Raw genomic sequence first — 26,561 nt, 5'->3', positions numbered from 1 at the left:
ATCAAAGGTAAGATCCTCCAAGAGGAACTCTCAATTCTGAATATCTATGCTCCAAATACAAGGGCAGCCACATTCATTAAAGAAACTTTAGTAAAGCTCAAAGCACACATTGCACCTCACACAATAAGAGTGGGAGACTTCAACACAACACTTTCACCAATGGACAGATCATGGAAACAGAAACTAAACAGGGACACACTGAAACTAACAGAAGTGATGAAACAAATGGATCTGACAGATATCTACAGAACATTTTATCCTAAAACAAAAGGATATACCTTCTTCTCAGCACCTCATGGTACCTTCTCCAAAATTGACCACATAATAGGTCACAAAACAGGCCTCAACAGATTCAAAAATATTGAAATTGTCCCATGTATCCTATCAGATCACCATGCACTAAGGCTGATCTTCAATAACAAAAAAAAAAAAATAACAGAAAGCCAACACTCACGTCGAAACTGAACAACACTCTTCTCAATGATACCTTGGTCAAGGAAGGAATAAAGAAAGAAATTAAAGACTTTTTAGAGTTTAATGAAAATGAGCCACAACGTACCCAAACCTTTGGGACACAATGAAAGCATTTCTAAGAGGGAAACTCATAGCTCTGAGTGCCTCCAAGAAGAAACGGGAGAGAGCACATACTAGCAGCTTGACAACACATCTAAAAGCTCTAGAAAAAAAGGAAGTGAATTCACCCAAGAGGAGTAGACGTCAGGAAATAATCAAACTCAGGGGTGAAATCAACCAAGTGGAAACAAGAAGAACTGTTCAAAGAATTAACCAAACGAGGAGTTGGTTCTTTGAGAAAATCAACAAGATAGATAAACCCTTAGCTAGACTCACTAGAGGGCACAGGGACAAAATCCTAATTAACAAAATCAGAAATGAAAAGGGAAACATAACAACAGATCCTGAAGAAATCCAAAACACCATCAGATCCTTCTACAAAAGCCTATACTCAACAAAACTGGAAAACCTGGAAGAAATGGACAAGTTTCTAGACAGATACCAGGTACCAAAGTTGAATCAAGATCAAGTTGACCATCTAAACAATCCCATATCCCCTTAAGAAATAGAAGCAGTTATTAATAGTCTCCCAGCCAAAAAAAGCCCAGGACCAGACAGGTTTAGTGCAGAGTTCTATCAGACCTTCAAAGAAGATCTAATTCCAGTTCTGCACAAACTATGTCACAAAATAGAAGTAGAAGGTACTCTACCCAACTCATTTTATGAAGCCACTATTATTCTGATACCTAAACCACAGAAAGAACCAACAAAGATAGAGAACTTCAGACCAATTTCTCTTATGAATATCGATGCAAAAATCCTCAATAAAATTCTCGCTAACCGAATCCAAGAACACATTAAAGCAATCATCCATCCTGACCAAGTAGGTTTTATTCCAGGGATGCAGGGATGGTTTAACATACGAAAATCCATCAATGTAATCCACTATATAAACAAACTCAAAGACAAAAACCACATGATCATCTCGTTAGATGCAGAAAAAGCATTTGACAAGATCCAACTCCCATTCATGATAAAAGTTCTGGAAAGATCAGGAATTCAAGGCCCTTACCTAAACATGATAAAAGCAATCTACAGCAAACCAGGAGCCAACATCAAAGTAAATGGAGAGAAGCTGGAAGCAATCCCACTAAAATCAGGGACTAGACAAGGCTGCCCACTTTCTCCCTATGTTTTCAACATAGTACTTGAAGTATTAGCCAGAGCAATTCGACAACAAAAGGAGATCAAGGGGATACAAATTGGAAAGGAGGAAGTCAAATTATCACTTTTTGCAGATGATATGATAGTATATATAAGTGACCCTAAAAATTCCACCAGAGAACTCCTAAACCTGATAAACAGCTTCGGTGAAGTAGCTGGATATAAAATTAACTCAAACAAGTCAATGGCCTTTCTCTACACAAAGAATAAACAGGCTGAGAAAGAAATTAGGGAAACAACACCCTTCTCAATAGTCACAAATAATATAAAATATCTCGGAGTGACTCTCACTAAGGAAGTGAAAGATCTGTATGATAAAAACTTCAAGTCTCTGAAGAAAGAAATTAAAGAAGATCTCAGAAGATGGAAAGATCTCCCATGCTCATGGATTGGCAGGATCAACATTGTAAAAATGGCTATCTTGCCAATAGCAATCTACAGATTCAATGCAATCCCCATCAAAATTCTGACTCAATTCTTCAAGGAATTAGAAGGAGCAATTTGCAAATTCATCTGGAATAACAAAAAACCTAGGATAGCAAAAACTCCATACTTATCTCCTTGTACTAAGGTCAAATCTAAATGGATCAAAGAACTTCACATAAAACCAGAGACACTGAAACTTATAGAGGAGAAAGTGGGGAAAAGCCTTGAAGATATGGCCACAGGGGAAAAAATTCCTGAACAGAACAACAATGGCTTGTGCTGTAAGATCGAGAATTGACAAATGGGAACTAATGAAACTCCAAATTTTCTGCAAGGCAAAAGACACCGTCAATAAGACAAAGAGACCACCAACAGTTTGGGAAAGGATCTTTACCTATCCTAAATCAGATAGGGGACTAATATCCAACATATAGAAAGAACTCAAGAAGGTGGACTTCAGAAAATCAAATAACCCCATTAAAAAATGGGGCTCAGAACTGAACAAAGAATTCTCACCTGAGGAATACCGAATGGCAGAGAAGCACCTGAAAAAATGTTCAACATCCTTAATCATCAGGGAAATGCAAATCAAAACAACCCTGAGATTCCACCTCACACCAGTCAGAATGTCTAAGATCAAAAATTCAGGTGACAGCAGATGCTGGCGAGGATGTGGAGAAAGAGGAACACTCCTCCATTGTTGTTGGGATTGCAGGCTTGTACAACCACTCTGGAAATCCGTCTGGCGGTTCCTCAGAAAATTGGACATAGTACTACCGGAGGATCCAGCAATATCTCTCCTGGGCATATATCCCAGAAGATGCCCCAACTGGTAAGAAGGACACATGCTCCACTATGTTCATAGCAGCCTTATTTATAATAGCCAGAAGCTGGAAAGAACCCAGATGCCCCTCAACAGAGGAATGGATACAGAAAATGTGGTACATCTACACAATGGAGTACTACTCAGCTATTAAAAAGAATGAATTTATGAAATTCCTAGCCAAATGGATGGACCTGGAGGGCATCATCCTGAGTGAGGTAACACATTCACAAAGGAACTCACACAATATGTACTCACTGATAAGTGGATATTAGCCCAAAACCTAGGATACCCAAGATATAAGATACAATTTCCAAACACATGAAACTCAAGAAAAATGAAGACTGAAGTGTGGACACTATGCCCCTCCTTAGAAGTTGGAACAGAACACCCTTGGAAGGAGTTACAGAGACAAAGTTTGGAGCTGAGATGAAAGGATGGACCATGTAGAGACTGCCTTATCCAGGGATCCACCCCATAATCAGCATCCAAACGCTGACACCATTGCATACACTAGCAAGATTTTATCGAAAGGACACAGATGTAGCTGTCTCTTGTGAGACTATGCCGGGCCTAGCAAACACAGAAGTGGATGCCCACAGTCAGCTAATGGATGGATCACAGGGCTCCCAATGGAGGAGCTAGAGAAAGTACCCAAGGAGCTAAAGGGATCTGCAACCCTATAGGTGGATCAACATTATGAACTAACCAGTACCCCGGAGCTCTTGACTCTAGCTGCATATGTATCAAAAGATGGCCTAGTCGGCCATCACTGGAAAGAGAGGCCCATTGGACACACAAACTTTATATGCCCCAGAACAGGGGAACGCCAGGGCCAAAAAGGGGGAGTGGGCGGGTAGGGGAGTGTGGGTGGGTGGGTATGGGGGACTTTTGGTATAGCATTGGAAATGTAAAAGAGCTAAATACCTAATGAAAAATGGAAAGAAAAAAAAAGTAAATATTTCTTTGTAGACTAATCCTACATCTTGCATTTCTGAAACTCTCTCCCAGGTCATATAACCATAAAATGGGAAAATCATACCTGGTGAAGCAAAACATCATGACATCCTTTTAAATTGAGAACCTCTTCAATATTAGTTTTCACAATTTAATCCTTCTAAAACCATATGGTTCCCCCTTCTGTTTCCCAGAAATGCCTTAAATCCTATCCTAACTTTTCTTTATACCAGAACATCCACCTTCTATCAACCTCTAGTTCTAACTTCAATGTTTCAAATTAAATGAGGCATTTTAAACTTTTTTTTAGCACTTATTTTTTAATAAAGTACAAGGTTCTCAAATACCACAGTCAGGATACAGCTTTAGAGAGAGCCTCTCTCTTAAATTTTAGGGGAAATGCATTGGGACTGAGCTGCATGTTTGCTATGTATGTAGTCTGGCCCCCATTTCTGCCCTTGTACATTTCTTGGTTGCTGGCTTAGTCTCCCAGAGCTCTGAGCGGTTCAGGTTAGTTAGCTCTCTTAGTTGGTCAGTCTGTGATGTTCATATTCCTTTCAGGGCATTCAATCTTTTTTCCTAACTCCTCCTTTAGAGTCAGGAAACACAATTGGAAATTTAGCTGTGTTTATTTGCATATGTTTCTGTCATGTATTGGTGGGAGCCTCTCAGAGGAAAGTTATACTAGGCTCCTGTCTGCAAGATTAACAGACTATCATTAGTAATGACACAGATTGTTTGCTTTCCAATTGTATGGTATTCTAGTTGGTCAATACAAGTAAGGTAATAATAATAATAATAATAATAATAATAATAATAATAATAATAATAATAATAATAATCCAAGTGAAAATAATGGCATTATAAATTCTTGTAAATGGATGTGGTTTTGATGCATAAAGAATATCTCAGACAAAATTTCTTTGCATCAAATATAAAATCCTTTTTACCTAATGAAAAAGAAAGATGAATAGCATAAGGAGGCTGAGAATAAAAAATGATGTGGGCATAAACCTTCCAAATGGCATGAAAAGGGTTCAAGGTTCTTTGTATTTAGAGTAATATGAATATTCAGGAGCACATCTATATACAACAGAGAGATTTGTCTAGTCAAATAAAAGATATCTGCTTGTGTCTGACTCCATAGTCAAAGTTCACAAAACATTTCAACTCACAAACATCCAGGGGTGATTATTTAATGGAATCACTGCATACAAAAAGTGTAAATGTTTCTATCTAACTTAGAATGTCTCTATAACAAGCACATACAATTTAAGAAATAGTCATGTTGTATCTCCCTTTTGTTGCAAGCCCATTGCACAGAATATGTCGATCTGCCTTTAATGTGCCAAAAGTCTTCATAATGGTATGTACAATATATTTTATTATAAAAAAGATAATTGCAATATAGATTTATTAATTAAAAGTACATCATAAAATTTGAAAATATCTTTGTAAACTAAGCGTACATCTTGCATTTCTGAAACTTCTCCCATCCAGGTTATATAGCCATAAAGTGTGAAAATCATACCATGTAAAGCAAAAATATTGAAAAGAAGAAATGAATGAAAATTTCCAACAAAACCTTGAAGCACAATTTGAATTCATGGTAGTATTCTTGTAGAAAATAGGTGAATTTTGCAGCAGTACAAGTTATCTCCTTATGTTGCCCAGTATATCCTTTGTAGAAATTTAATCACATTGTTTGGTAAAGATGCTTTTAATGTAACTATTTTCAGCCTCTTATCAGTCAAAAGTGCCAAGATGGAAGAAGTTGTAGGAGAATGAATTTCAGCTGCTTTCAGTGACAGGTGAACGGACTAAAAGAGGTGCAGGAGTGTCACATATAGGCGTAAATAAGTATTATTCTTGTTCATGAGTCCAAAAGAAGCAATGTCACTGTTAAAATGACCTGTTTAGGTAATATGATCCTGGGACGTCCTTAAAAAACCATGGATTTGTGGGAGTAAGATGGTAGAAGAAATATCTCTGTTGAGATCGTAGTGAAGCAGACATTTATTGCCTTGATTTTCTTCACTCCAGGAAAGTCTTGCTTACCAGTATGAGAAATCTCTCCAGCTGGTGATACTTCTACGCTTAGGGCCATTATCGAAAAAATATGTGTCAATTCTCTTTTGATAGGTCATCTCAGGTAAATATATGGAAATTCTTACAAAAATCTTGTTTCTTCTGCCTGTAGAAGCTCCATTTTCCTTCCTATCTCCTCTGGCACAAGGCATGGTGTGTGGCCAGTATTGATTCCTGCTTTCTACTCTTCAATTTTTGTAGAAATAGGGAGAGTCACTCCTTCTACATGCATATGGTTCCTGGAAGGTGAAATTTTAATGTAAACCTTTGTGAGATATTCACTTCTGAATGACAAAGGAAAGATGTCTTCTTCTAAGGTAAATGTATGCATGGGTTTTGGAAAATTTGACTGCTTTTAAAGAAATAGTTCATTTTTAGAACTTTCAAACCTTCTCTATTCTAGCTCAAATTTACAGAAGTATTTTTTCATATGATTCTCACTATTACTTCCTTAAAAGTGATGTCACTGGTGAGCTAAAAACAGATTTTCCCTTTTACCAGTCTCCTTCATATTTTTCAATATGACTTGCATAAATGAAAACATAATGTGAAAATATGTAAATATCTCTATTAACAAAACTGAGTTTACATGAGACTAAAGATGAATATATATACTTGATTTTTTTCCATTTTTTTTAGGTATTTAGCTCATTTACATTTCCAATGCTATACCAAAAGTCCCCCATACCCACCCACCCCCACTCCCCTACCCACCCACTCCCCCCTTTTGGCCCTGGCGTTCCCCTGTACTGGGGCATATAAAGTTTGCGTGTCCAATGGTCCTCTCTTTCCAGTGATGGCCGACTAGGCCATCTTTGATACATATGCAGCTAGAGTCAAGAGCTCCGGGGTACTGGTTAGTTCATAATGTTGTTCCACCTATAGGGTTGCAGATCCCGTTAGCTCCTTGGGTTCTTTCTCTAGCTCCTCCATTGGGAGCCCTGTGATCCATCCATTAGCTGACTGTGAACATCCACTTCTGTGTTTGCTAGGCCCCGGCATAGTCTCACAAGAGACAGCTACTGTGTCTTACTTAAGTCATTATTTTTCTGTGAGGAGAGGTGCATGTTTCTTGAATGTTTCATCTCAGGGCCTTTTGCAACAGCTCTCTGCCTTCCTTCTGCTGCAACCATTTAATAGATTTCTTCATGTCATGCTGACCCATTTATGATTTTATTTTTATTGATACTCCAGAAGTATAATGTTGGTACTCCTCTGAAGATTGCTGTAAATATCTCTGTTTCTTGCTGGCTTTGGTGATCACCATTAGATCATTTAGGGGATTATGCAATGTGTCCTCAAAAAGGTAACGACCATCATCATGAATTTTTCTTGACTTTTGGAACTGTTCAGAGAAGTGAGAACTTTTTTTCTCTCAAAAATCATTTTTCAAATATGCATGTTAGTTATTAGTATCAAAAAAGTTCTATATTTAACTATCATTCCTTTGATCAATTGACAAAAAAAGAGAATACTGTTATTTTTAATTTTAGGGTCTATTGACTTTCATGGATGTGGCTATAGAGTTCTCTAAGGAGGAATGGGAATGTCTGGATTCTGCCCAGAGAGCTTTGTACAGAGATGTCATGTTGGAGAATTACAAAAACCTGGTTTTTGTGGGTAAGTATATTTTTCTCCATAATTTCTACTTCATTTAGAGATATATAAAATTACTATTACTATCTGGTTCTGACATCCATTAATTAGTCTTTCTCTTTTACTTTATATGTTTTTAATATTCTCTGATTTATAGTTAATATGTTATGTACCTTTATTTTGCTTTTAGTCTTAACATGCTGATCAGTAAATATTATACCCTTTTTGAAAAGGCAGCATGTTGCTTTTATAAATGAATGTACTTTGACTCCCAAAGTTGACTTTACTGAATGTTGTAAATGTACAATGAAATTCAGAATTTAAAAAGGTTTCAGTATATAGACTCTAAAACACTTTGGAAAGAAGTGAATATAAAATTTCATTCATTTATCTTTTATTCTTTCCATGTCACTTTAATATTATAGTTCTGTGCTAGCATGTGAGTATGTACAATGGCATATTTTTGTGCTCATTTGAATGTACAGGTGTTGCTGTTTCAAAGTCAGAGGTAATCTTCTGTCTAGAACAAAACAGAGAAACATGGATTGTTGATAGAGAAGATATGGAAGGAAAAAAACAGGTAATTTGAAAGGAAGTTTTATGTCATGTGATGAATATAAAACCAAGAGTAATCTAGACCTGACATATGGCTAGAAAAGCTCTGCAATAGAAATTGTTCCTAAGAATTTCTTTCGAAATAATGAATAAAAGAAAATATATTACCATGGATACTATATGATCTCTGCCTCATTTTACCTGAATACTCATGTTTTGAAATATACTGTTTTAACGATTTTACAAAGTATCAGATTATATTCTAATTACTCTTATTTTTTCTGTTACATGTGAATGATCAGTAATGATCATTTATATTTGAGTAATTTATAGATTTATTTCATTTTTATTTGTGTTAGAGTATATATTTCCTCTTATTTTTCTCTTTTTCAGCTTCTTGCAGACCATCTCCACTCTCTGAACAAACTCAATATCATGGTTTCTCTGACTTTTCTGTCTTTTTGTCTCTTTTTCTGCCTTTATCTCTCTCTCTCTCTCTCTCTCTCTCTCTCTCTCTCTCTCTCTCTCTCTTTCTCTTTCTCTCAGATGAAAAAAAGTAGAAACCAAAAATGTATTTAATCATGGAGTCTGATTTGTTCTAGCAATATTTCTTGAATCGAACATGTGTCCATACATAGTATAAAATTTATTTTCCCTCTCTAAGAAATTGTGAACTTTGTATAATTTCTGCCTTTGGGTGACACATTCTAACTCTTTCTCCTTCTTAAAGCTAGGGTATTGTCTTCCTTGTACTGGTCTTGTGATTGCTGTCATATTCTCATTGAGCTCATGTGGACATTGTTCTGGTTGCATCAGAAAACATGCATTTTATTTAGCATCATTCTTTAAATCTGGCCTTTAAAATCCGTTTGTGTCACCTTGTGTTTAGGTTCTTGATTCTTGGTTGGAGGTTATTATAAAAAATATATATAAGAATACAGGCTCTGAAGTCCTTCTCTTTCTGTATATTTTTGATATACAAATCAAGTTTCTCCACTGAATTCTTAGTGATGTACATTTCTAGTAAAAACGGTATAACTTTTAGAGTCATATTACTGCCAATTTTATTTGTAGTACTAAAAGTAGATTTTTGATGAATTTGAGAATTCCTCTTTCTCTGAAGAACTTGGACGTTTCATGGAGATTACATTTAAACTGTAGAGTACTTTTGGTAAGATAGCAATTGTTACTAGGTTAATCCTACCAATGAGCATGGGAGATCTGTCTATTATCTGAGGTCATCTTAGAATTCTTTCTTCAGACACTTCAACTTCTTATCATACCTATATTTTACTTACTTTGTTTGGGTCACATCAACATATTTTATATCGCTACTGGCAATTTTATAGGTTTCATTTCCCTAATTTCTTTTGCAGCCCATTTATCCTTTAATCAGAAGAAGACTACTCATTAGTTTGAGTTAATTTATATCCAGCCACTTTGCTGAAGTTGTTTCTCTGATGTAGGAGTACTCTGATGGAAATTTGTGAGTCAGTTATATATACTATCAAAAAACTCAGGATAGCTGAATCCATTGTTTTTTAAAACATTCATTCATTCATTCATTCATTCATTTAAGAATTTGAGCACTGTGTTGCTGTCTTCATACACACCAGAAGAGGGCATCCGTTCCAATTACAGATGGTTGTGTGACACATTTTGATAGCTGGGAATTGAACTCAGGACCTCTAGAAGATCAGTAAATGCCCCGAAGCATTGGCCCATCTCTCCAGCCCCCGAAAAATCCATTACTAACAATAAATATCTTCTGTGGGAGTCCCTTACCCTGACCTCAATCTTTAGTTCAGAATACTAGTGATTAAAAACTGCATGGAGTTGGTACAGGCAGTTAGATAAATGGAATTGAATAGAAGAGAAAAAAATGAAACCACACATCTATGTTTAATTGACTTGGAAAGAGAATTTACAAGATATTTGACAGGGAACGCAAACCCATTCAGTGGAAAAAAGACAGCATTTTCAGCAAATGGTGCTGTTACCACTTGAAGTTGACATGTAGAAGAATACAAATTCATCCATTCTTATCTCTTTGTGCAAAGCTCAAGTCCAAGTGGATCAAGAACCTCCACATAAAATCTGATTGGATGAATCAAATAGAAGAGAAAGTGGGAAAGAATCTTGAACACATTGGCACAAGGGGAAATTTCCTGAACAGAACAACACAGGCTCATGCTCTAAAGTGAACAATTGACAGGACTTCAGAATATTGAAAAACTTAGGCAAAGGACATTATAAATAGGATAAAACAGCAAACCACTTATTGAGAAAATATCTTTACCAACTCTATATCCAAAATTTAAAGATAACTCAAGAAGTTAGTCTTTAGAGAACAAAATAAGACTGTTAAAAAAGGGGTAAAGAGGTAAATAAGAATTATCAAATGAGGGAAATCATATGGTTGAGAAGCACTTAAAGGAATGTTCAACATTCTTAGTCATCAGGGATATACAAATCTAAACGACCTTAGATTTCACCTCAGACCAAACATAATGGCTTAGATCCAAATCTCAGGAAATAGAAGATGATGTCAAGGATGTGGAGAAAGCAGAACACTTTTCCATTGCTGAAAATACTGCAAACCTTGTAAAACTACTATGGAAATCAACTTGACAGTTCCTCAGAGAACTGGAAATAGTTCTACTTGAAGACTAAACTATACTGCTACTAGGTATATACGCAAAAGTTCCTCCAGCATATAAAAAGGAAACATGCTCCACTATATTTATTTCAGCCTAATTTGTAATAATCAGAATATGGAAACAAACTAGATATCCTTCAACATAATAATGAATACAGAAAAAAGTGGTACATTTTAACAACAGTGTACTACTCCACTAATAAATGAAAGGACTTCGTGAATTTAACAGGCAAATGGATGAAATAAGAAAGTATCATCCTGAGTAATATAACTCAGAAACAAAAGAACACTAATGTTATATACTCAATGATACTTGGATATTAGCCCCAAAACACACACAAGCCACAATATGAGCCACAAACTGTATGGAGATTTAGAAGAAGTAAGACCAAAATCTAGATGCTTCAATCCTACAAAGAATGTGAGACAAAATTATCACAGGAGGTAGAGGGAAGGAGGAACTTGGGAGGGGAAGACGGGATCAAGTTCAGGTATTGAAAGAAAGAGGAGAGAAATTCGGAGGTTCAGGATATTGAATAGAAACATGTAGCAATAAAGAAAAAGGAATGGGTGGTAGCTACTAGAAAGTCCCAGATTCCAGGGAATGTAGAGGTTCCAAGGACACAAATGAGTGTAGCCAAAATAGTCAAGAAAGTGAACATATAACTAACAGAGACTATCTCCAGTAGATAGGCACAGCCTCAATTTGAGGGATAAGACTACCCACATATATAAAAATTTTAACTTAGAAATTTTCTGTCCAAAGGAAAGACAGGGATAAACATTAGTACAGAGACTGAAGGAAAGGCCATATATAGACCAACCTTCTTATGTAACAATCCAGTCTGTATACAGCAATCTGCAACACTATTGGTGATGTCAAGAAGTGCTTGCTAAATGAATCCTGGTTTAGCTGTTCCCTGAGTGGTTCTACAAGCATTTGACAAACACACATGCAGATACACACTGACCTGTGGACCCCAATGGATGAGCTAGGGGAAGTAATAAAGGAGCTGAATGGGATTTAATCAGATATGAACAGCAATATCAACTAGCTGGATCTTTCAGAGCTCCTAGGGGAAAAATCATCAACGAAAGGGTATAAATATAGAGAGTCATTGTTCCAGATACATATGTAGAAGAGGATCATCTTACCAGGCATCAATGAGAGGGAAGGCCCATCTTCATATGAAGGCTGGATTCTCCAGCATAGGGGAATGTTATAGTGGTGTGGTTTAAGTGGGTGAGTGGGTAGAGTACAACACTCATAGAGGTAAAATGTAGGAGAAAAATAGAAGATGGAATGGGGTGTTTGTGCAGGAGTACCTGGGAAGGAGGATAACATTTGAAACGTAAACAAAAGGATTAATTAAAAAAAAAAAGAATAGTAGATTTTATTGTAGGGCCCAGGTTCCTTTTGATCTCATATTCTTAGCCTCATAAGCAGTATCCCCTATGGGTTTTAAGTCACAAAGCCATAATGCTGGCACTTTAAAATTGGTAGGAAACTTGAAACCTGTTGGAACATTATAACCACGAATGGACATATATTTGACTAAGATCTGAATTGGACCTCAAAAATTCTTTATTTGGTGAGAGTAATAATTTGTTTAATCTTCCTATAGTGTTGTAGTACCTGAAAATACTATGAATATCATTCAGTAGGTATGAACCATAGGTGTGTGGGATCATTTCTGGGTGTTCAATTCTATTCCATTTGTCTACCTGTCTTTTGCTATACAAGTACCATGCAGTTTTTATCTCAATTGCTCTGTAGTACAGCCCTAGGTCAGGCATGGTGATTCCACCACAGCTTCTTTTATCATTGATAAGAATTTTTGCTATCCTAGGTTTTTTGTTATTGCAGATGAATTTGCAAACTGCCCTTTCTAATTCATTGAAGATTTGAGTTGGAATTTTGATGCATTGAATCTGTAGATGCTTTTGGCATGATAGACATTTTTACTATATTAATCCTGCCAATCCATGAGCATTGGAGACTTTTCCATGTACTGAGATCTTTGATTTCTTTCAACAGAGACTTGAAGTTCTTATCATATGGATGTTTCTCTTCCTTAGTTAGAAATACAGCAAGGTATTTTATATTATTTATGACTATTGTGAAGGTTGTTGTTTTCCTAATTTCTTTCTCAGCCTGTTTATCCTTTGTGTAGAAAAAGGCCATTGATTTGTTTGGGTTAATTTTATGTCTAGCTACTGCACTAAAGCTGTTTATCAGGTTTAGGAGTTCTCTGGTGGAATTTTTAGGGTCACTTATATATACTATCATATCATCTGCAAATAGTGATATTGTGACTTCTTCCTTTCCAAATTGTATCCCCTTGATCTCCTTTTGTTGTCTAATTGCTCTGGCTAGGACTTCAAGTACTATATTGAATAGATAGGGAGAAAGTGGACAGCCTTGTCTAGTCCCTGATTTAGTGGGATTGTTTCAACTTTCTTTCATTTACTTTGATGTTGGCTACTGGCTTGCTGTATATCACATTTATCATGTTTAGGTATGGGCCTTCAGTTCCGTATCTTTCCAAGACATTTGTCATGAATGGGTGTTGGATAATTCAATTGCTTTCTCAGCAACTAACGAGATGATCATATTTTTTTCTTTTAGTTTTTTTTTTTAATATAATGGATTACATTGATGGATTTCCTTATATTAAACTATCCCTGCATCCCTGGCATGAAGCCTACTTGATCATGATGGATGATCATTTTGATGTGCTCTTGGATTTCGTTTGTGAAAATTTTATTGAGTATTTTTGCATCAGTATTGCATCAATATCAAAACAACAGTTATTTGTCTGAAGTTCTCTTTCTTTTTGGGTCTTTGTGTGGTTCAGGTATCAGAGTAGTTGTTGCTTCATAGAATGAGTTCAGTAGAGTACCTCATATTCTATTTTTGAAGTAGTTTGAATTTTGGTTGGGAGACTATTAATGACTACTTCTATTTTTTTAAGGGGATATGGGCTGTTTAGATAATTAATCTGATGCGTTTTTAACTTTGGTACCTGTTATTTGTCTAGAAAATTGTCCATTTCATCCTTGTTTTCCAGTTTTGTTGAGCCTCTTTGTATAGCCTATTGTAGTAAGATCTGATGATACTTCTGATTTCCTCAGGTTCTGTTGTTATGTCCCCCTTTTTAATTCTGATTTTGTTAATTAGGATACTTTCCCTGTGCCCTCTGGTTAGGTTTGCTAAGGGTTTATCTATCTTGCTGACTTTCTAAAAAAAATAGCTGGTGGTTTGGTTGATTCTTTGCGCAGTTCTGTTTGTTTCCACTTGGTTGATCTCAGCCCTGAGTTTGATTATTTCCTGCTGTCTCCTCTTGGGTTAATTTGCTTATTTTTGTTCTAGAGCTTTTAGGTGTGCTGTCAAGCTGCTAGTGTGTGTTCTCTCTAGTTTCTTTTTAGAGGCTCCTAGAGCTATGAATTTTCCTCTTAGAACTGCTTTCATTGTGTCCCATAAGTTTGGATATGCTGTGACTTCATTTTCATTATAAGCAAAAAAGCCTTTATTTTCTTTCTTTATTTCTTCCATGACGAAATTATCATTGAATAGAGTGAAGTTCAAATTCCAGGTCCATGGTGATCTGATAAAATGCATGGCATAATTTCTATATTTTTTGTATCTGTTGAGATCTGTTTTGTGACCGATTATATGGTCAATTTTGGAGAAGGTAAGATGAGGTGCTAAAAAGAAGGTATATCCTTTTATTTTAGGGTAAAATGTTCTGTAGATATATGTTAAATCCTTTTATTTCATAACTTTTTTTTTCACAGTGCCTCTGTTTAGTTTCTGTTTCCAGAATCTGTCCATTGGTGAGAGTGGTGTGTTGAAGTCTCCCACTATTATTGTGGATGGTGCAATGTGTGCTTTGAACTTTACTAAAGTTTCTTTACTGAATGTGGATGTCCTTGCACTTGGAGCATAGATATGCCAAACTGAGAGTTCATCTTGGAAGATTTTACCTTCCATGAGTATGATGTGCCCCTTCTTAACTTTTTTATAACTTTGGGTTGGAAGTCCATTTTATTTGATATTAGAATGGCTACTCCAGCCTTTTTCTTTGGACGTTTGCTTGGAAAATTGTTTTATAGCCTTTTACTCTGATGCGGTGTGTATGTGTTGTTGCCTGAGGTGGGTTTTCTGTATGCAGCAAAACCTTGGGTCCTGATTATGCAGCCAGTCTCTTAGTCTATTTGTTTTTATTTTGGAATTGAGTCGATTTATGTTAAGAGATATTAAGGAAAAGTTACTTCCTATAAATTTTGCTGTTAGAGTTGGGATAGTATTCTTGTGGCCATCTTCTTTTAGATTTGTTGAAGGGTTATTTTCTTGCTTTTTCTAGGGAGTCATTTCCATCCTTGTGTTGGAGTTTTCCTTTTATTATCATTTGATGGCTGGATTTGTGGAAAGATATTATATGAATTTGGTTTTGTCATGGAACACTTTGGTTTCTCCATCTATGGTAACTGAGAATTCTTCTGGGTAGAGAGGCCTGGGCTGGCATTTGTGTTCTCTTAGGGTCTGTATAACATCTGTCCAGGATCTTCTAGCTTTCATAGTCTCTTGTGTGAAGTCGTGTGTAATTCTGATAGGTCTGCATTTATATGTTACTTTTCTTTTCTCCTTATTGCTTTTAATATTCTATCCTTATTTACTGCATTTGCTGTTCTGATTAGTATGTGTTAGGAGGAATTTCTTTTCTGTTCGAGTCTATTTGGAGTTTTGCAGGCGGCTTTTATGTTCATGGGCAACTTTTTTTTTGGGGGGGGGGGAGGAAAGTGTTTATTCAGCTTACACTTCCATACTGCTGTTCATCACCAAAGGAAGTCACGACTGGAACTCAAGCAGGTCATGAAGCAGGAGCTGATGCAGAGGCCATGGGGGGATGTTCTTTACTGGATTGCTTACCCTGGCTTGCTCAGCCTGCTCTCTATAGAACCAAGACTAACAGCCCAGAGATGGTCATGGGCAACTCTTTCTTTAGATTAGGGAAGTTTTTTTTCTATAATTTTGTTGAAGATTTTTGCTGGTTCTCTTAAGTTTAAGATCTTCATTCTCACCTATACCTATTATCTTTTGGGTTGGTCTTCTCATTTTGTCCTGGATTTCCTGGATGTTTTGAGTTAGGATCTTTTTGCATTTTGCATTTTCTTTGATTGTTATGTGCATTTTTTCTAAGGAATCTTCTGGACCTGAGAGTCTCTCTTCCATCTCTTGTATTCTGTATTTTATTCTTGTATTCTGCTTGCATCTATGGTTCCTATTTCTTTCCTAGGACTTCTATCTCCAGAGTTGTTTCTCTTTGTGATTTCTTTATTGTTTCTATTTGCATTTTTAGATCCTGGATGGGTCTGTTCAATTCATTCACCTGTTTGGTAGTGTTTTTCTCTAACATTTTAAGGAATTTTTTGTTTTCTCTTCATTGGCTTCTAGCTTTTTACCTGTGTCTTCTGTATTTCATTCTTAAAGTCCTCCATCATTATCATAAGAAGTGACTTTAGATCCATTTGTAGCTTTTATGGTGTGACGGTGTATTCAGGACTTGCTAGGGAGGGAGAATTTGTTCCTGATGATGCCAAGTAACCTTAGTTTCTGTTGCTTCTGTTCTTACGCTTGCCTCCTTCCATCTGAGTATCTCAAGTGCTTGCTGCCCTCAATATATCTGATTGACTCCTGTCTTTCCTATATTCCTAGTTGGTTCAGAACTACTCAGAGTCCAGGTTTCTCTGTGATCCTGTTATTCTGGTCTCCTGTGAACCTGAGATTCTGGGTGTGTCAGGGTTTTTGGCAGCCAAGCCACATCTGAGACCCTGAGATCCTGGTGTAACCAAGCTCCTCTTATCCTGGGATCCTGGAATCCTAAGAAACTGTGCTTGTTACAGTGCCTGGAATTGGTGTCTCCTCTCAGGACTATGGGTCTGTCTGGTGTGTTCAAAAACGAATGTGTACCTGTAGCAATAAGAAGGAACCTGATTGGCTGGGCAGGCAGGGAAGACAGCACTGTTTGCTCCTGCTGTCACAGGCCCATCACGATTGGTCTGGAACAGATGTTGTGTTCCACTCACTAGTGATCCTCAAATCGGGAGGACAGTCTTCTGGGGACTGTGGGAACTTCTGCCAAGTTTGCACCCAAGGTGACATGGAGCTGCTGCTGCCAGGAGTCTTTTTATCTAATTTCTTGGGTTCTTTATATATTTGGGTATTAGTCACCTGTCACATGTTGGGGTCATGTGTTTCTTATCACAGTATATAGTCTTCCATTTCATCCGATAGATGGTATTGTTTGCCTTGCAATCACTTTTTAGTTTTAGGTGATCCCATTTAAATATTATTGATCTTAGAGCCTTAGAAATCTGTTTTGCTCAATATGTTGTCTCCTGTACCATTGCATTCAATTCTATTCCCCACTCTGTTGGATTGTATTTGATTGGGCTAAGGACTAGCACTGTCAGGAGAGGATTTTTGGCCTTTTTGGGGTGGGTATGTCACTGTGAGCATCAGTTTTAATACCCTATTCCTTCCTGCCTGGAAACCAGTTGTCCCCTGTTTGACTGCAGAAAAAGATAGCAATCCCTTGGCTCTTCCTGTGCCATGCATTTCTGGATGCTTCCATACTCTCCCTTTGATGACAATGGATTGAACCTTTGTACTTGAGTTTGTATTCTAGCCTCTAAGCCTGACATGTTCTCTTACATTTCATGTGTTGTTGATGATGCTTATATAAAAACTACTGAACATTTTTCTAGATTTTCTCGTTATAGGATTGTCTCAGATTCTTCATTGTTCCTATTTCCTTTTCATATCTTAACATTTTTTTTATTAATTTTATTTATCTATTGGAATATATTGCCCTATACTACTTAGTATTAATTTTTCTTCTTTTTAAAGGCTTCTACTTGTTTAATTATATTTTCTATTATTTCTTTAAGTGAATCTCTGTAAATAAATTTTATTTATTTCTTTTTAAATCTCTTCCATCATCTTCATAATGTTAGTCTCAAAGTTATTTTCTTACACATTAGGTATTTGAGGATATACAGTGTGTAGAGTTGTAGGATAGCTATGTTATAGTAGTACCATATTTCCCTCAATTTTGTTGATTAATTTTTTTTCCAATCATTAGGCCATCTGGAGGTACTGGTGTTCCCAGTCCTGGTACTCACTGTTAGCTATCGGACTTTGCAGGTTGAGCTGGTAGTTCCTGGTAGTCTAAGGACTCTGGGATTTCACATAGACATTTTTCCCTGGGTGGCAGCAACCTTCCAGGATTGCAGACAGAGACTGTAGTCACAGATATGTTCATCCTTCTTGTTGTCCAAGGTGTTGGCAGGCTTCTAGGAAGGCAGTCAGAGCTTGTGTTTCCTCATGGCAGCTGTGTTTTCCAGAGAATCCAGTAGGGAGAAGATTGGTAACCTTACCTGTTTGACCAGGATGGAAACAGCCTCCAGGGATGTAGACAGACATTTAATCCAGGGAATGGAGTGCAGATCTGGGATTCTGAAATTATAATTTAAAAATTGTGTAACTGTTCAAATGTCTGGTCAAGACTTTCATATTAAAATAAAGTTTTACATAGTAATATGTTTGGAAAATTGATTTTCTGTGCATCTAGCCCTTTATCATTTTGCACAACAATCAGATATTTTAAGAATACATGTCTCAGTGAATATTCCTTAACATATGACAAAATTTTGAAATCCTCTATTCTTATGTGCCTGATAGGATTTTTCTGGTATACTTAAAATTTTAACATGTACCTTTTTTCCTTGATTTTTTTTTTTTTTACATTTTAGATCATATCCTATTTTTAATTTGCTCGTTTTTTTTTCTAATTCACTTTATATGTGAATTACTGCTTCACTCCTGGTCACCCATTCCACAATCCTTCCCCAATACCCTATCCAATTCTATTTGAATTGGTAGAGTTCCCATGTGTATAACTCCAAATGGCACTTCAATTCCATACCAGACTGAGTGCTTCCTCTACCACTGAGTCCAGATGAGGTAGCCCAGATAGCCAAACATATACCATGTACACATAACAACTTTTTAGATAGCCCACATTCCAGGTTCCAGGACCCACATGAATGTCAAGATGCACACCTATTACATATATGCCTAGGTCCAATTCATGCATGACATATGGTTGGTGGTTCCAATTCTTAAAGTCCCATAGGTCCTAGTTATTTGACTCTGTTGCTCTTCCTGTGGAGATTTTATCCCCTTTGGGACCCACAATACTTCTTCCTTTTCTTCCATAAGAGTCCCAAAGAACCATCCACTCTTTGTCCAATGATATCTGTATCTGTCTGAGTCAACTGTTGGATAAAGCCTCTCAGAGGACAACAAACTCCTGTTTGTAGGCATAACAGAATATCATTAATAAATTCATGGACTGGTGCTTGCACATGGGAAAGGTCTCAGTTTCATCCAGTTACTAGTTGGATATTCCCTTAGTTTCTGCTCCATCCCAAATAATTGTGTTTTTTGTAGACAGGATAAATTTAGATTTGAAAATTTTCCATGTAGGTTGGTATCTCTAACACTCTATTTACATTCATGCCGGAAAACAGGAGGTCACCCCTTCAGGATCCATATCTCCAATATAGCCACTCACAACTAAGATCACCCCAAATGATTCATTGATTCTTCCCTTATCTCTGGTATCTATCTCATCCTGAAGATATCCCCCATCACCGTACACCATCAATTGCAGATTTCTATTTATTTTCATAAGCATCACTCCTTTTATCATGTTCTTCTTTATGCTAGTTTCTGAAACCCACATTCCCCTCCCTAACCCACAGACTCTCCCAGTTCCCTTTCTCCATCTGGCTTTTATGCTATTTCTCCTTTCTAAATGAAATTCAGGCATCCTTGGTTGGGCATTTCTTCATTTGAAGGATCTTTCGGTCTTAAGACTGTAATATGGTACATTTTTTTATTTTTTTTTCCATTTTTCGTTAGGTATTTAGCTCATTTACATTTCCAATGCTATACCAAAAGTCCCCCATATCCACCCACCCCCACTCCCCTGCCCACCCACTCCCCCTTTTTGGCCCTGGTGTTCCCCTGTACTGGGGCATATAAAGTTTGCAAGTCCAATGGGCCTCTCTTTCCAGTGATGGCCGACTAGGCCATCTTTTGATACATATGCAGCTAGAGTCAAGAGCTCCGGGGTACTGGTTAGTTCATAATGTTGTTCCACCTATAGGGTTGCAGATCCCTTTAGCTCCTTGACTACTTTCTCTAGCTCCTCCATTGGGAGCCCTATGATCCATCCATTAGCTGACTGTGAGCATCCACTTCTGTGTTTGCTAGGCCCCGGCATAGTCTCACAAATGACAGCTACATCTGGGTCCTTTCAATAAAATCTTGCTAGTGTATGCAATGGTGTCAGCGTTTGGATGCTGATTATGGGGTGGATCCCTGGATATGGCAGTCTCTACATGGTCCATCCTTTCATCTAAGCTCCAAACTTTGTCTCTGTAACTCCTTCCATGGGTGTTTTGTTCCCAAATCTAAGGAGGGGCATAGTGTCCACACTTCAGTCTTCATTCTTCTTGAGTTTCATGTGTTTAGCAAATTATATCTTATATCTCGGGTATCCTAGGTTTGGGGCTAATATCCACTTATCAGTGAGTACATATTGTGTGAGTTTCTTTGTGAATGTGTTACCTCACTCAGGATGATGCCCTCCAGGTCCATCCATTTGGCTAGGAATTTCATAAATTCATTCTTTTTAATAGCTGAGTAGTACTCCATTGTGTAGATGTACCACATTTTCTGTATCCATTCCTCTGTTGAGGGGCATCTAGGTTCTTTCCAGCTTCTGGCTATTATAAATAAGGCTGCTATGAACATAGTGGAGCATGTGTCCTTCTTGCCAGTTGGGGCATCTTCTGGATATATGCCCAGGAGAGGTATTGCTGGATCCTCCGGTAGTACTATGTCCAATTTTCTGAGGAACCGCCAGACTGATTTCCAGATTGGTTGTACAAGCCTGCACTCCCACCAACAATGGAGGAGTGTTCCTCTTTCTCCACATCCACGCCATCATCTGCTGTCACCTGAATTTTTGATCTTGGCCATTCTGACTGGTGTGAGGTGGAATCTCAGGGTTGTTTTGATTTGCATTTCCCTGATGATTAAGGATGTTGAACATTTTTTCAGGTGCTTCTCTGCCATTCGGTATTCCTAAGGTGAGAATTCTTTGTTCAGTTCTGAGCCCCATTTTTTAATGGGGTTATTTGATTTTCTGAAGTCCACCTTCTTTAGTTCTTTATATGTGTTGGATATTAGTCCCCTATCTGATTTAGGATAGGTAAAGATCCTTTCCCAATCTGTTGGTGGTCTTTTTGTCTTATTGACGGTGTCTTTTGCCTTGCAAAAACTTTGGAGTTTCATTGGGTCCCATTTGTCAATTCTCGATCTTACAGCCCAAGTCATTGCTGTTCTGTTCAGGAATTTTTCCCCTGTGCCCATATCTTCAAGGCTTTTCCCCACTTTCTCCTCTATAAGTTTCAGTGTCTCTGGTTTTATGTGAAGTTCCTTGATCCACTTAGATTTGACCTTAGTACAAGGAGATAAGTATGGATCGATTCACATTCTTCTACACGATAACAACCAGTTGTGCCAGCACCAATTGTTGAAAATGCTGTCTTTCTTCCACTGGATGGTTTTAGCTCCCTTGTCGAAGATAAAGTGACCATAGGTTTGTGGGTTCATTTCTGGGTCTTCAATTCTATTCCATTGGTCTACTTGTCTGTCTCTATACTAGTACCATGCAGTTTTTATCACAATTGCTCTGTAGTAAAGCTTTAGGTCTGGCATGGTGATTCCGCCAGAAGTTCTTTTATCCTTGAGAAGACTTTTTGCTATCCTAGGTTTTTTGTTATTCCAGACAAATTTGCAAATTGCTCCTTCCAATTCGTTGAAGAATTGAGTTGGAATTTTGATGGGGATTGCATTGAATCTGTAGATTGCTTTTGGCAAGATAGCCATTTTTATAATGTTGATCCTGCCAATCCATGAGCATGGGAGATCTTTCCATCTTCTGAGATCTTCCTTAATTTCTTTCTTCAGAGATTTGAAGTTTTTATCATACAGATCTTTCACTTCCTTAGTTAGAGTCATGCCAAGATATTTTATATTATTTGTGACTATTGAGAAGGGTGTTGTTTCCCTAATTTCTTTCTCAGCCTGTTTATTCTTTGTGTAGAGAAAGGCCATTGACTTGTTTGAGTTAATTTTATATCCAGCTACTTCACCGAAGCTGTTTATCAGGTTTAGGAGTTCTCTGGTGGAATTTTTAGGGTCACTTATATATACTATCATATCATCTGCAAAAAGTGATAATTTGACTTCCTCCTTTCCAATTTGTATCCCCTTGATCTCCTTTTGTTGTCGAATTGCTCTGGCTAATACTTCAAGTACTATGTTGAAAAGGTAGGGAGAAAGTGGGCAGCCTTGTCTAGTCCCTGATTTTAGTGGGATTGCTTCCAGCTTCTCTCCATTTACATTGATGTTGGCTACTGGTTTGCTGCAGATTGCTTTTATCATGTTTAGGTATGGGCCTTGAATTCCTGATCTTTCCAAAACTTTTATCATGATGCCATATATATATATATATATATATATATATATATATATATATATATATATGTGTGTGTGTGTGTGTGTGTGTTGTTTGGGGGCTGGTTGTCTCAAACAGGCTGATAATTTCAAATTATATACATTTGCCTGAAAATTCATGAGGCCATTGTTTTCCACATCTGAACAGTATTACTTTGTATAGATTTACCATATTTTCTTTATCCATTCTTCAGATGAGGTTTCCATCTAGGTTGTTTACAGTTTATAGCTTTTACAAATAAAACTCCTATGAGTGCCACTGAGGAAATATCTTTGTTATTTTGAAATTGGATAGATGACTTGTACCATACTGAAGATTCAGTTTCACAGAAGGAATAAGTTTTATTATTGGGTTCCAACACTTTTGTTTCAAGATATAATGTTATAATAAATACTTAATTATGACATTCATAATATTATAAAATAATTATCATGTTTCATGAAATTGTTCATTTTTAAAAAAATTGCTGCATTACAGTACTGTATTTGTATGATGACCAAATTGGTTCTGTTTCATGCATTATGTATGTATATTGTTTTTATCTAACTCCAAAATGCCATATATTTATTTGTTTTTAATATTTGCAGGTCTGTCATGTGATTATACCAAGAAGCTACTCCTCAAAGGACATACACAGAATTGCATCCACAACAAAATAACACGAAGATTTGTATGCAGTACACTTTCAGATCTATATCAAAACAAGTTCTGGGAATATAGATGTGATAGTACAGAGTATGAACTATTTGATTATGGAAGGGGTCAATTGGAAAAGCACATCTTTTTCATTTCTGAAAATTATCAAAAAGCCCTAACTTCCCCTGAAAGAAGTCAGCCTTGTTTACACTCATTTTCACAACTGGAGGATTCTCAAGGAAATAATTCACAAGATTTGAAACATAACATTATTTTTCACGGAAATACACAAACATTACAAAGTGACATTTGGAAGAATAAATTGTGTTTCCTGATTTATATATTACAGAATATGAGATTAAACAGTGCTTTGGTGATTTATGATCAAAAGAGATTGTGGAGCAGAGAAAAAGGTACTGAATATCATCAAGGTGAAGGAAACTTCTCTCAAAATTTATGGCAGTTCCCAAAACAAAACCTACTCAGTGACAAGTTATACAATGTAGATCAACATAAGAAAGAATCTATGAATGCAATGAATCATGGAAGATATAATGTGAGAGGTAATTTTAAAAGCTCTCACAGAATAATTGATATTAATATAGGCTATGTTAAGAATCATTTACTAATGTATTAAAAAACCAATCAATATAGAGAGATATTATATCAAGATAATGCCATATTAGAAGATGCTATTTGTAAAACAAATCTAAGTGAAAATCAGATAAGCAGCTTTATTCCAGAATATCATTATAGCAAGCATAGAAAAATGGCTCTGTCTAATCACTGCTCCCAGTCTTCTTTGCAACAGTATAACATACAAAAACTTTGTATAAATGAAAACAAGAATGCCATTTTAAGTGAATCTTCAATTCATAGCTGTTATACTGGACCATGGATAAATGGAGAGTCTAAGAGATACCTGTATGAAACATATAGGGATGCCTCAAATGAACCATTAAGCTTTGAGAGGCCACAGAAAGCAAATAAATGTAATAAGTATGGGAAATCATTTATCCAGTCCTCAAATCTTCAAGCTTATAATAGAATTCCTACCCAAGAGACACCTTACAAATGTAATGAATGTGGAAAATTCTTTACCTGCTCCTCAAGTCTTAAAGCTTACCATGAAAACTTTAAAGGAGAAAGACTTCATAAATTTAGTAACTGTGGAAAATCATTTTCACAGTCCTCAAAATTTCAAGTTCACTACAGAATTCACCCAGGAGAGAAACCTTACAAATGTAACAAATGTGGGAAATTTTTTACACAGAACTCAGACCTTAAAGTTCACTACAGAATCCATACAAGAGAGAAGCCTTACAAATGTAATAAATGTCGGAAATCTTTTCCACGGAACTCAGAGCTTAAAGTTCACCACAGAATCCATACTGGAGAGAAGCCTTACAAATGTAATGAATGTGGCAAATCTTTTACATGGAACAAAGTACTTAAAGTTCATTACAGAATCCATACAGGTGAGAAACCTTACAAATGTAATGAATGTGGGAAATCTTTTACAAAATCCTAAAAACTTCAAGTTCACTACAGAATCCACACAGGAGAGAAACCGTACAGATGTAATGAATGTGGGAAATCTTTTACACAGAACTCAGGATTTAATGTTCACTACAGAACCCACACAGGAGAGAAACCTTACAAATGTAATGAATGTGGGAAATCTTTTACAAGGAACACAGACTTTAAAGTTCACTATAGAATCCACACAGGAGAGAAACCTTACAAATGTAATGAACGTGGCAAATCTTTTACACAGAACCACATGCTTAAAGTTCACTACAGAATCCACACAGGAGAGAACCCTTAAAAATGAATGTGGCCAATCTTTTGTACAGCAGTCAGAGTTTAAATATCACTACAGAATGCATACAGGAGAGAAGCCTTAGAAATATAATGAATGTGGCAAATCCATTACACAACACTCAGATCATAAAGCTCACCACAGAATCCTTACTGGAAAGAAACCTTACAAATGAAATGAAGGTGGCATATCATTCACTAACTCTCCAAGTCTTTATATTCACTACAGAATCCACACAAGAGATAAACCCTACAAACGTGGACTGTGTTGCAATCTTTTACCTGGTCCTCCACTTTCCAATTCCATCAATTAACCCATACTGGAAAACAAACTTGTAAGTTTAGTAACTGTGGTAAATACTTTTCCCTGTCCTCAAATCTTCAATATCACCTCAAAATACAAACTAGAGACAACCTTACTAATGTAAGGAATGTGGAAAATCCTTGATATGGAAATAATGCCTTCAAAGACAACCCAGCATGCATCCTGGAGAGAAATATTACAAATATATAGGACATGCCAAATATATTAGCCCAACCTCAATGCTTTGAGCCCATAGATCCATGCATGGAGATAACTTAATAGAAAAATTATTGTCCCAACATTCATAAGGAAACATTATTTAAAATGAAAAAATTATTGTCAGAATTTAAATAATATTGGAACCCTATTATCAGAGAATTCTCATAAAGAAACTCTAGATTGATAATATTCTAAAACATTTTTGCACAAAATTCAACTTAAATACTTATTTCAAAAATAAAACATCAAAAATTCTTTCACCTTCTATTAATTATCTGACATCATTAATAATTGTATAGAATTCATTTTTAAATCATTAAACAGTATTCTAAAGTGAAAGGATTTTAACCAGAATAATAGTAATAAGTATGCTAATACAAGCATGTTGCATAATGTTTATAGTTTAGTATGGGAGGTAATTAGTATTTATGAGATATATTCTCTTTGAAGACTATTGTGTTCTTATACTTTGATCTTTTTAAATAGTAATTTTAATCTCTAATCCCTCCTTTTTACAATTATCAATAAATATATTAGAATTGTCTATTACTATTGCCTTGGTGGGTTTAGTGTTCATTTTATGCTGGGCTGATTCATTCATATCTTCCAATTCCTGATTCATAATGCCAACAGAAATATGTTACAAAAAATAAATTTGATTGCTTTTGACAAATTCTAAGACAATGGTTTTGAAGAGAGTATGTGTTGAGCAGGGAAAATCATGAGGTTTCCTGAGTATGTAACGTGTGTGTGTTTTATGAATAAAATCACCTGAATTACAAGGAACATAGTTTCTGTTCCAGGGCAAAATTCTAAGTGTTCCCAGTGGGTGGGGAAGAGATTGAAGCTTTAAGATTACAAATCCTCCTCTGGTCAAAATGTTGATGGTCATAGTGCATTCTTAATAATTGTCCACAATAGAATTCTCTCTCTTATTTTTATTTTTTTCAAATCATAGGAGGTCGCAAAATAGGGAAAGGGAAAGGCCCTTTTTTATTTATTGTAAATGCCAATAAATTTAGTACTTGAATCTCTGTTTGCCACTTTGGATTTCAAGCAAACAGTATAAGGATATTTAGG

General features: G+C 36.4%; 1 protein-coding gene across 1 annotated transcript; it reads left to right on the top strand.

The window, feature by feature from the left end:
* The first annotated feature begins 6,126 nt into the window (after nucleotides 1-6,126).
* On the top strand, nucleotides 6,127-26,030 carry Gm6600 (predicted gene 6600). The gene is made up of 4 exons (NM_001384242.1): nucleotides 6,127-6,348; nucleotides 7,525-7,651; nucleotides 8,113-8,207; nucleotides 23,089-26,030. Exons 1-4 carry the CDS (start codon nucleotides 6,334-6,336, stop codon nucleotides 23,158-23,160), a joined length of 309 nt encoding a protein of 102 aa, NP_001371171.1. The 5' UTR covers nucleotides 6,127-6,333; the 3' UTR covers nucleotides 23,161-26,030.
* Nucleotides 26,031-26,561: the final 531 nt, after the last annotated feature.

Source organism: Mus musculus, chromosome 6 (genome assembly GCF_000001635.26).
Source record: "Mus musculus strain C57BL/6J chromosome 6, GRCm38.p6 C57BL/6J".
In the NCBI taxonomy this organism is placed as follows: Eukaryota; Metazoa; Chordata; class Mammalia; order Rodentia; family Muridae; genus Mus; species Mus musculus.
Note: the sequence above shows the minus strand (reverse complement) of the source record. Positions and strands in the feature narration are given on the sequence as shown.